Raw genomic sequence first — 12,561 nt, 5'->3', positions numbered from 1 at the left:
ATCATTCACATGCTTTAATGTACAGGTCATCTGAGGACTCACTTTGAATTTGTGTCTTCATCTGGTCATAGTTTATATATATATATAGTTCTGTTCTGAATGGAAATTTAGTTACAGATAAAACTAAATATGTTTCCAAATTTTCACTTGTCAAAATATAATAGGCTCTTTTTAGGGGAAACCCTCATTTTCTCTGTAGGAGCTTCTGAGCTTGACATGCAAAAACTTTTTGAGGAATATGAAAATCTGTGGTCCTCCCTCCTTTAATACATTCACCCATTTACATGACATTGTATGACGCAGATCAATATTTAAAATGTGAAATGATCATAATCAGCATTCTGACCTCAACAAACCAAAATATAATAATGCAAGATCAGTAAATAAAGAACAACTCATCATCTGAATACATATGATGTAGATTTATGTTATTTCTCTTTAATCTCTCTCTCTCTCTCTCTCTCTCTCTCTCTCTCTATATATATATATATATATATATATATATATATATATATATATATATATATATATATATTTATAACATTCAATAATCATCCTATTAATCATTTAAAAAACATTATACAATTAAGATTAAAATACAGTTAAAAATCAACATTGCAATATTATTAACAATCTGCAACAATATGCTTTTCATTCACCAGCAATAACCCAGATGACATGATAGTTAATGCCAGACATTTAACATTAAACATAAAAAGGCTATATCATACAAAACATCCTGTAAAATAGTGTTGATTTTATTTGTTGCACTTGATGCTGTGTCCAGAGCAAAGACATGTGAAGCAGTTCTTGTACTGTTGCCTGATCTGGAGAGAAGGAAAGCTGAGTGAGTTTTGGAGATAAATTTAACCTCTGAAATGATCAGATTGATGAACAGTGAACGCTAAACAGATTAACAGAGTCAGACAAAGAAAAGTGATAAGAAGACAGACAGAAACTGGGAAAAAGTTCAAGCAAAGACATTCTGTGTTCAATTTTATAATCAATAATTTCAGAACTTGAATTTGCAATCAGATGTCAGCAATACATGCATTATCAATTACATGCAGTAATACATGAAAAAGCAAAGCAACTATCAGCATGACTGAGTTCATGAAACATGATATGGTCAATGGATTACTATTTAGTAGGGCCAGACAGAACATGCTGACATTTTTTGCTATTTCTGCGCAGAATATTGTCAAGAATCTGCTGATTTATGCGGAAAGATTTTGGGAGTATTATTACTAAAAACTTAGTATACAACATTAAAAATAAAACATTTTAACTAGTATTTAATGTTTATAATGCAAATCCATCTAGATCCACTTATTTGGTAAACAAAGCAAGTCTCTCATATTACATCTCCACTAAAAGACAGAAAATATAACTTTATAAACTATATTGTAAATAAATCATGTGAACATTTTTATGTTAGTCAGTAATATTACTGTAATTCATTTAAAAACTGAATAACTATAAATGTACACACATATACACAAGTAAATAAATAGAGTCAACAATGGGCTGAAAATCTGCAGATTTCTGCGCACACAGATTCCGTGTGGGCCTACTAACAAGTAATAAACTGAAGGGGACCAACAACACAGCCTTGAGGGACTCCTTGAGAGAAAGGACTCTTAAGGCTGATTTATACTTCTGCGTTAAACGCACATGTATGCCACGGCGTTGATGCATAGCCCTTTGCCGTGGCCGTTGGCGTCACTGACGTGCACCTCTCAAAAAACTTAACTACACGTCGCAACGACGCGTAGCGCAAGCTCTGTGATTGGTCGGCTTGGTAGCGCTGACGAGTCTGGGCGGGACCGAGAACCGCGCGATTGGCGCTAGCCCAATGGAGCGAATGTTTACAAGTGTTGAGTCCCGTGAAGGAGCTCCGGATGGAAAGTTTTGTTTTGTGTTTACCTCATAGTTAAAGTTGCTGCACGTCCGCCGGTTGCTGCCTCAAAATGAGCGAGTTTGAGCCACTTGTACATCCCGGAAGAGTTCAAGAAAAGCAAAACAGCAGCGAAGAAACAGAGGAACATTTACACCTCACCGCCAACTAGCGTTTCGGAAGTGTTAATGCAGACCAACAGAGACAGCGCGCAGAAGTATAAATGCACAGCCGATGGTTACGCTGGTCACGTGACGCAGAAGTATAAACCAGGCTTTAGAAGATTTTAATTCAGGAGCAGCACTGAAGAAATGTCAAAATAGCAAGACAGGAGACAGTAGAGGCTCAAACTGAGTAAATGTCTGACCTCATTATTGAGCAGACAGTAGATCAGGAAGATGAAGGTTCCCTGCTGAGAGTTGAAGATCAGGAAGACGATCTCCAGCACCTCACTGCCATTAGTGAAGAAACCCAGAATCCAAGGACAACCAAGAACCACAAACTGACCCAGTGTTTTAAACACCATAACCCTGTAGAGTGCCAAAGAACATTCTTGTTTATTATATAAAACATAAGTAAACATTTACAGTGATGTGTAAACTGTCTAGGTTAGAGCTTTGATTAATTATAAATTGCTTGTGTTATTTATAATAGTGACAAAACAGGTTGTTACTTGGTTTGTTTCATCTGTGAGACTTCAGCATTGAGATTTTTGAGAGTCGAGTTCAGAGTGATGACGATTTTAAAGAAGAGAATCAAGTTTAACTGCAGAAAGAAAGAAGAAATGATAACTTTAGCTTTTATATACATTTATAAGCTGTGTGTTAAATGCTCAAACTTACTGCTAGTATGACACAAACAGGACCCAGAAAACTCCAGATAAACCCTTCATCTGTTTTAATCCAGCAACTGATTAGAGGAAAACACAATATAATAATAATTAAATACATTTATCAAACAGAAGATGGCAGTTACAGATTTTAATCTTGTGTGTGACGTTGTTACGACCTGAAAAGAAATGCATACTTATCAGGCAGCAGAAAACAGCCCTGAGCTTACACTGTAAAAAATTTCCAGGTTTTCACAACAAGTTACTGTAATTTTTCACAGTAAATTACATTAGTATCTCTTCACAGTATTTAACTGAAAAATTCACAGTAATATGTTGTATTCATAATTTTATTGTGAAATTACGGCAGGTAGCATGATTACAGCAAATTACTGTGAAAAGGGCTATATCTTTTGCACGTTAGTTATAGAAATTCAAACCTTTTTTAAACTCAACGTAGAAATTAATACAAATGAACTTTTACCAGATAATAACAGAATGTTATAGCCCCCAAAACGATTTGGTTACCAACATCTTTTTGATTGTACTGCACCTTTATTTAATTTTATACAGTTAACATAGAATATGAAATAATATTTAATGAACAACTGTGTGCTTAGCCAAAACATAATAAACCGGAATAAAAAGTAATTAATTAATGAAACCAAAGACTGTTAAACAGCCAACAATTATTTCAATGTCAGGGTAAATGTCTGCTTTAGACGGTTTCATGAGTATTGGGCACCTGTCATCGCCTGGAGGTCACTAATCTCAGAATTAAATATATATATATATATAAATTATTATTTTTATATAAATAAACCACAGATTAGAGTTTTAAACAACCACATTCTAGCATGAAAAACAGTTAAAACTTCATTTTCGGACGCATATAGAGCCATCGAAGACGGGGCAATTGTCCCAATGTCTAGCCTGAAGACAGGCGCCTCTCGGCGGATACATGAGTAAAGAGCGCCGTTACCGCCTGGAGGTCATAGATCTCCGCTACCGGCAAAACACACTTAAAATTACACACAATCTTTACTAACAGTGCATGAAAAAGTGTTAAAACTTTATTTCATTACATATTACAAGCAATATTTATAATATTATGTGCCTTCTCATCCACCATTACAGCTTGATGCAGCTTGGTGCAAAATGAATCCTGGGAGGAAAAAATAATAATTCTCAATACACTCCAAACGAACTTTATTCTTATTGTTAAAGTCAGAGATATGTAATATTTTGAATGGCGAAGAAAATAATTAACTTTATATTTCAATCAATATATTACTCTTGCACTGCTTCGGTTCAGGACTCGTGTGACATTGAATCAGATTCAGATATTTTATCAGACGTGTTCATGAGCTCGAAGTCATCAACAAGCAATTCGTGTACAAGCAGTACACGAACCAAGCAATATGATGAAATATTAATGAATTATATGTTTGCGTCTTACAATATTATACAAAACGGACTCGTTTTCAGGCGAATTCGACTCTTTACTGTTCACTTAAAGGAGCCGAATTCGACTCTTTACTGTTCACTTAAAGGAGCCGATTCATAGAACAGAACTGACTCGACTCGACCGCAAACAAGCGCCATCACCACAGACAACGCCGTCGTCTCTTCACCCAACGGATTCATCCTCGGTAAGTGTTAAAATATGACTTTTGTCCGTTAAATGATTGTTGTATGTGTATTTCTTTATAGTGCATGTCATTTAACAGGAATTTACCGAGTAACGTTACTTTAGTTGTACTCGCACGTACAGGGTTTAAGCGCGCCTTTTTTTAAAGCAAGAAATTAACGACGCCAGATGGTGATTGTAGTGTTTTCTGAGGTATTAGCATAACGTTAACGTTAGTTCCTGAAAAAAGAAAGGGAATTTTCTTTAATTAACTTCTTGTTAACTGCAGTTTTTGTTTCAGTACAAGACTGAAGTAAAGGTGAAATGACTATAACGTTAAGGTAAGCTCTGACCTTCACTTAAGTTAACGTTACGGTTAGTGACCATCATGTATGTTAATTTTGTTCACTGTAACGTTAACGTTAAGTTAGTTAAATAAACTAAACTCATTATGAAACAAGTCCTAACTGTTTTATTAAATGAGGCTTATAATACAATTCAGTTGTATTCTTTTAAACTAACACTAACACAGTACATATTGTATATTTCTCACTGGTGTTAATGCAGTGCTAACATTTACTAATGAGAACTAATTGTATATTGTCACAAACTGTAGATTTTATTTTTTGGTGTTCAGGTGTACCTGATAATAGCTAAAGTGTGAGGTGAGTGTTAATTCTGAGCACACAAATATAACCTAAATTCATTATCACAATCTAAACCTATATATATATATATATATATATAGAGAGAGAGAGAGAGAGAGAGAGAGAGAGAGAGAGAGTATGTGTGTGTGTGTGCATGTGTTAGGTTGAGTCTTATTCTACTCTTATTATATTCAAAATTTTTTGCAGCCACAGCCACTGATGTTGAAACACTGATGCTACCAATCAACCCTCGCTTGATTATTAAAGGTAATGTTGATCCCTTCCTCATTTTTATTAGATTTTTAAATGTCAGGTTTTTCACAGATTTGTTGTGAGCAGTTTCTTGTACAAACTCTTTTTCTTCTTCCAGAAGTTCCACCAGTACCTCCAGTAGTAGTAAATATTAGACAAAATTTTTTTTAAACTATAGTTTTTATTTTTATTAGCAATTTTACTGGGCATGTGTGTTTGTTTGCTTGGTTTTTAATTGGCAGAGCATGGAATGTCAACTTTGTTTCTACAAACAAATTTAACTATTCACAAACACCTCTAATTTAGTCCTTCTTTCCCCCTTTTAGTCTTATTCCTTGGAGGGTCGAGTGGTCATGGGACCTCACCTGGATTTCACAACTGACTTTGAATCTGGTCTGAAACTGAAGTATGCTGAAGTTGCCTTTTGCACTCTGGAATTTAAGGTAATGTCTACAATAAATATTGTAACTGAGTGCTTGTTTTGGGGGGTGGGGGGGGGGGGGGGTTAACAAGGAATGTATAGGAGCACAAGTCATGACTCCCCTTGTCCCCTTGTTATAAAGGGCCGTGTTGCAGACACAAATTGTTTGTCTGTGCTGGAGACCAGAGGGGAAGCTGTCTTTAAAGGGATGGGGCTCTTATACCATATGTGAAGTTACCTATTCAGGTGAGTGGATTACATACAAGTCATTGCAAATGCATAAATAGTGGGAAATTTTTACTGGGAAGCACAAATTAAGTGAAACTCAAAAAACGTTGAAAAATATTTGGAATATTTGCAAAAAACTTGATTGAAATGAATACAACACAAGTGCTGTATCACTTCAATCAAGTTTTTTTTTGCAAAATTTTCCTAATATTTATATCATAAAAAATTAGCTTGATGCAAGAAACATCCTGCTAGTATTCAAGAGCAAGTGCTGTGATGCATGTGTTAACTTTGCAATAAGTGTGAACCCAGCATTAGATTATAGTCTGTAAACAGAAGATGTAAATCAAATCAACTGTTTTAAAATGCTCTGCCTAGGTCATTAAAATCACTATTTGTTGTTGGACTGTTCTTGATTGTGTGTTTGTGATGGAAATGTTTTTCAGATGTTTTTGTTTAAATGATTGCAGTTTGACTGAGCTACAGTATTGTCAGCATGTTCAAACTGAGCTAACAGTAATTTTGCTCTGTAGTGCAGCAGTAGTGTCCCAGTACTGTTGTATGAAGCTAACTGTTTGTCTGCCCTTTTGCTTATAGGTGCTTTTTGGGCACCAGTTTGGAGATGGGAGACAGACGAAGTCAAAGAAGCAGAGAAGACACATCAACCAGCAAGTGTGTAAAATTATCAGGAAAATGATTGACCTTGAATAGACGACTGCCTAATTTAACAAGAAGTTTTGTCTCTCTCTCTCATGTATGTATGTGTATATATATATATATATATATATATATATATATATATATATATATATATATATAATGAGAGACAGAGAGAGCGCACTCTGAAGCACTGCTTTTTATATGTATGCAACATATGATGTCAGATTTTTTTATGAATATGTTCTTATAGTATTTTTTGAGGCTTCACCTTTTGAAAGTTTTCTGAAATGTTTACACAGATGTCATTAAGCTGTTAAATAAATCTGTAAAATGTATGTGTGTTTGTTTTTATTTTGATTTTAGAGTCTTCTCAGATCACCCAAAAATGAAGATTCTGTCGTCATTTACGCATCCTCAGGTTGTTTGGACACAAAGAGAATTATTTGATATTTTTATTCCTGTGTTTAACAAAAAAACATTTTTAACAGAGCTGGAACAACCTGAGGGTGAGTAAATCAAGATAGAATTTTCATTTTTGTGTGACCTAAAATTGCTTTGAAATTTTACAGCACCAAACTGTTAAATTACAGTAATCCGGGATATAATTGTAACTTTACAGTTAAATCAGGTATTTAAACTGCAACCTACTGCTAAATCACAGTAATCGTTTTGCAAATTCACAGTAAAATATAGTTAATTCTACAAGATAATACTGTGAAATCACAGTAACAGACTCTATTATCTACTGTAAAGTTACAATATATGGTTGTAATTTCACAATAATTTAATGTGACAAAACCACAGTAAATTACTGTGAACTACCTCACAATAATTTACTGTGAATTTACACACAGTAATTTACTGTGAAAGTAATGCAATTATTAGCCAGTAATTTACTGTGAATTTAAGGTCAAATTTTTTACAGTGTATAATCAAATTAACAAATAAACAACAAAAACTCACTGTTCGCTGCCGTATCCTTCTGGAACCAGCCCAATAGACACACACACCACAACCATAGCAAGCACATATCCAATCACACACAGGAACCCACTGCTAAGCACCTCCCTCTTTTTGGAGCTGATCTGTGACAGGTTCTTGACGCAGATGAAGAGCAGCACAGCTTCAATGAACATCCACACAAAGGCGGAGAGGAAGAGGAAGTGCAGAAGGCCTGCTATCGCCACACACAACACCTGGAGAGCATGAGAGAGGGTTATGATGATTCTCAGTGCGACTGTGCTGAGCTGTAGAGCTCCTTCATCATTCTCACCTGCTGAGGGCGAATGAGGCTCAGGAACTGTTGTGTGAGCAGAAACAGAAGGTGAGCCGACAGCAGACTGATGCAGATGTTGATTCGAGCCACATTATTGACTCCAGGACTCCACTGACAAAGAGCAAAGGACAACAGAGCCAAACTGAAGAACACCAGACCCACGATCACACACACCAGACCCAGCAGCTCCAGCAGATCGCTCTGAGAAAACATGCAGAGAACATGAGTGCCAGATCTGTGCTGCTCTTCAATGCTCTCTAGAAATGTTCTGGTACCGGTGGTGGACTGCTGCTGGTCTGCATGATGAGAGCGAATGTGGACAGATGAACACAGGAACACACAGTGTGGCTGCTGTTGCTGTTTAACACAGAACAACCATCTACAATCCACTCGCTGATATTCCAGTACACACAGGACAGAGAACCGCTGGGCTCAAACTCCTGCATGAAGAAGAAGAAACGAGCAGAAAATATGAGCAGAGTGAATATTAGATGTGTTCAGATGTTGATCAGTGCTGATGTTGGACTAAAACACATTTCAGTCTCTCACTCTGATGTGTCTGAAGGTGAAGTTGACTGCTTTGGTGAGTGCAGTGTTGCTGGTTTTGGGAAGAGTAGCTGAGATCACAGTGGACATCATGGTTTTAATGGTGTCATTAGTTGTGTTGAAGAAGTCGGCCTTCAGTAGATTCTCCATTGTGGTGTAGCTCATGAAAGCCACAGCAGATCCTGTGTGACAGAAACAGAGGCTTATATGCAACATTATATACAAATAACAAAGTCAAAAGAGTAAATGTGGTTTAGTGGTGGTGAAATGAGGTTTCATTATACATAAAACACTGATTACACCAAACATTCAACTCACTGTCATTGTTGTTCTTGGCGATGCCAATAAGATCGATGTCTACAGAAGAATTTGTTGTGTCAAGTTGAGGGATTTTATCTAAGGTCACCTGTGGTCCAACCATGAAGACTTTTCCCTCTGATTACAAACAAACATGACGTTATGCTAATTTACTTTACCATTTCATAGATTTCTAAATCAAATGATTAAATAAGATAACACTACGTCACTGAGCCAGTCACACCAATGAAGTGCATGAAAATTTCCTTCTACGCTTAAAATCCTCATCAAAAAATTATTTCTTAGAAATCAACTTCAAATGTGTAAGAAGACCCAAAACTCATCTAGAAGTGGATGTTCCCCATGAGTTCAGGCCAATTTAGGATGTTCATTAAGCAGCAGGATACCAAACTTTCACCACATTGGCATTGAGCTACTGCCTGAGGCAACACAAGTTACCCAATGTATAACCTGTGTATTGGATAGGTATTGAACAAAGTATTCTTTGTACTTTAAGTCAATTACAGAAACCCAAAGTCAAACATCAAGCATTACTAACAGTTTTTATGTTTTATGCTGACCCAGAACAGCTTTGTAGAACTCAAATCTTCACAAAACTGAATTTAAGGATCACCTCTCCAGTGTCTAGGAGTACCAGGTGATGCTATGGGCTGGTCAACCCATTGATAATCTTTCAAAGGTACATGAATAAAGCATTCAGTGAGTTCCTGAAGCACTTTGTTGTGATTTACATCAATGTCCTGTTGATTTACTGCTAAAGGATAACAGAACATTGTAATCAAGATACGCAAGTCCTCCGAAAGCTGAATATGCACCAACTGTACCTTAAGCTGGTAAAAACTTCCTTTCCCATACATCCACTTTTGTGGTTTATGTCATAACAGAGGCTAGAACACAGATGGAGCCAAACACCAACTCAAAGTCATCACGGATCTCAGAAATCTTGAATCCATTCGTCAAGCAAAGACTCAACCTCAGTTTCACTTCAGGATTCAACTCCACTCTTACACACTGACCAGATACCAAGAATCATCGAGCAGATGCCCTGCCAAAAGTTAAGCTGCCTTTTCTTAAAGTAGTACCTCCTGAACCATCCTACCTCTAGATATCACCCTCAATCCAATGCAACGGTCCATTAATGATCAGATCTGGACTTCTAAACCAGCTCTGTTGTGGTTCCATATGGTATATTCTACATACTGTGCATCTTTTGTGCAACCCTCATGGACTCATGCGCACATCTTCAGGATCTGGACCCAGGCAATCAGCATGCTTGATGATCTCTATCTGGTACTGGACGTCCACTATGACCCATGATGTTCCTCAATATGTCTAAGGATGTTGATCTGTGCTGTCTCCATGGTTCCTTGACAACTGTTCCGTATTTCCCATCGACCTTGGTCCCATTCCTGAAAAACACCTACTGTACCAATAGCAAATGCTGTGTTCTGGTAATTGTGAATGGGTGCTAATAAGCTTGCAAACTCATTCTGGACATTGGATTACACACACCTCTAGTGATTCTCTTCTATAAATCTTTCGCCATTTTGGGATTCTTGAAAATCTTGTGTCCAACAGAGGGTCCCGTTTAATATCCAGACTGTGGCAAGCTGTTCTTGTCAAATTCCACAGTTTCAGTGAGCTTATTTTCCAGTTATCTCTCTCAATGACCAGACTGAGTGTAAGATCTAGGAGATTTGGAGATTCCTCTGGCTCTAACCATCAACAGACCTGGAGCCATTGCCTAACCTAGGCAGAGTATACACAGCCTTATATAAACTCTTATTTCTCAGCCATGAGCCCACCAGCTCAATCCTGTTCTAGTGCATGTTTGGACTATGAACCATCACTCCTTCCCTGCCTATGGGAGCCGTCAGATGTCACTGCACTCAATCACTGGTACCAAAAGAGCGAGAGGGTCTGGGAAAGAGTTCATGTTCATTTTCAAAGATCACTAAAATGCAACATGCCAGGGTAATATTCAACTCCTCAACACCTCCCTGGGCATAATGTCTGGCTCTCTGCAAAAGACATCCAACTCACACATATGATCCTCTCTGTTCTGCTGTCTCAGTCCGTGTACCTGCACACTGCAGTGCTTCACATGACAGAAGCACACATCCAGACTTCAGTCAGCCAAAAGCAAATCACATTTACATTCTTTGAATCATCTAACCCCTAAAACCATTCACTTAATAAAAATGGTAACAGTGTGTAACAGGATTAATTTTTAAACTCCTATTTGCCTGTATACAGACTGTGTATGTGTGTATTTTTCCCTGTTGGACTCTTGTAGAGAGGTGCTAAATACAGCAACAGTTCATATCATCACAGATTCAACTAATATTTTTTTTATTTTCTTATATTTGCAAATGTTGCTCAGTTTGAGTGAGTCAAAGATGAGCAGGTCTGAGCTGGTGTGATTGAGTCTCTGATATATAATCTCAGGTTCATCATCAATAATAACAGTGTCTCCACTTACCTACAGCAGCAAGAGTGAAACTGACATTGGCACTTGTTTCTGTCGGCTTCACCAATGTAGAAATGAGTTTCTCGCTGCTTTTCAACACTTTAGTTCCATATGAGGCTAGCTGAGCTGGACTGGCTGATGATGAAGACACTGAAATCTTCTCTGAAGCGTTGAAGACCACAGTCAAAATGTCGGTCACCGTCTGATTTAATGATCAAACACACAGATGTAAAGACAGACAATAAGATAAAACTGCTCTGTCAGTCGACTCTAACAGAACTGACTTTATTCTGTTTCTCTTGAAGACTTACATTCAGTGGAAGCTCTTGAGCTGTAATGTTCTCTATCTGCTCAAGAAGATTTTTTAGACATCCAGAGCTCTGATTCTGAAATCACAATTTAGCTTGTGTCCTCAATCGTGTTTTGCAACATTAATAACAAAGTAAGTTTCTGAACAAAACCAATAGAAAAGCACATTCATTGTTTAATTACATGCATACAGCACAAATATAATCCCACAGCTCTCAAAACTATTAAATGTAAATTTCAGACACTCAACTTACAGAACATCCTTCCTGCAGTGTGATATTTATAACTGCAATGAGAGAAAATCACAGTGAACACAATAATAACACATCTCACATGGAAAATATGTTCATGAAAATGTCTGCAATGATCTGAAGCTGTACATCTCAGATCCTCTTTAATCCTTCATCTTTATCCAGAGACACAAACACACTCACACCTGTTCAGTTTTACAGTCCAACACACACTCAGTAAAACACACTCAGAGGAATCATCAGACTACATTACCAGCTGAGCTCGTCTGTGGTGTGACTGTTGTACTGATGCTGCTCATGTTGGAAACAACTGGAAAACAAATCAACTATCAGACAAATAATACTGAACATACAAAGAGTGCATGAAAACATTAGTGTCAAGGTTTTCAATTGTCAAAAGAGTGAAAAAGGAGTGAGGACTCAAATGCAGACTAGAAAATGGGTTTATTAATTAATAATTATTAATTATAAAATAAAACAAAAAGCAAAAAAAAAAAAAAAAACTACCCAGAGGGGTAAATATAACTGTTTCTTTATATAACACAAATAAAGAAACAAACTGGACTAGACAGACTGTCAGGGATCAGGGCTGGAACAAGACTAGATAATGTAGAATAAACAATAATGAACAATGATGCAGGACAGCAGACATGAGGAGACTATAAGCAAACACATTAACAAACAAACAGATGAACAGAATAAACTAATAATGGTTTAACAAGTGGGACTAGACAATAGACAGGAGCACATGACACAAAGAAACAACACACATCATGTGCTCACGTAAAAACAGGACTAGAACATGCAGCCAATGAGAGAAACCATTA

The 12,561-nt window shown here is 36.9% G+C and overlaps 2 protein-coding genes across 2 annotated transcripts in view; one reads left to right on the top strand and one right to left on the bottom strand.

Annotated features, from left to right (window-relative positions):
- Window positions 1-12,561, top strand: part of LOC137495978 (uncharacterized) — a 108,662-nt gene that overhangs the window by 22,427 nt on the left and 73,674 nt on the right. The window lies entirely within an intron of this gene.
- Window positions 93-12,561, bottom strand: part of adgre15 (adhesion G protein-coupled receptor E15) — a 31,794-nt gene continuing 19,325 nt past the window's right edge. Inside the window, exons 8-21 of the mRNA XM_021477530.3 lie at window positions 11,988-12,044; window positions 11,738-11,769; window positions 11,486-11,560; window positions 11,187-11,376; window positions 8,705-8,821; window positions 8,390-8,568; window positions 8,116-8,280; window positions 7,838-8,041; window positions 7,528-7,760; window positions 2,740-2,806; window positions 2,571-2,662; window positions 2,265-2,427; window positions 543-827; window positions 93-193 (exon numbers count right to left, since the gene is read on the bottom strand). Coding sequence (XP_021333205.2) covers window positions 759-827; window positions 2,265-2,427; window positions 2,571-2,662; window positions 2,740-2,806; window positions 7,528-7,760; window positions 7,838-8,041; window positions 8,116-8,280; window positions 8,390-8,568; window positions 8,705-8,821; window positions 11,187-11,376; window positions 11,486-11,560; window positions 11,738-11,769; window positions 11,988-12,044 — 1,643 coding nt within the window. The 3' untranslated portion in view covers window positions 93-193; window positions 543-758. The remainder of the gene's footprint in view (window positions 194-542; window positions 828-2,264; window positions 2,428-2,570; window positions 2,663-2,739; window positions 2,807-7,527; window positions 7,761-7,837; window positions 8,042-8,115; window positions 8,281-8,389; window positions 8,569-8,704; window positions 8,822-11,186; window positions 11,377-11,485; window positions 11,561-11,737; window positions 11,770-11,987; window positions 12,045-12,561) is intronic.

Source organism: Danio rerio, chromosome 1 (assembly GCF_049306965.1).
Source record: "Danio rerio strain Tuebingen ecotype United States chromosome 1, GRCz12tu, whole genome shotgun sequence".
In the NCBI taxonomy this organism is placed as follows: domain Eukaryota; kingdom Metazoa; phylum Chordata; class Actinopteri; order Cypriniformes; family Danionidae; genus Danio; species Danio rerio.
This window is presented reverse-complemented; position numbering and strand designations above follow the sequence as displayed.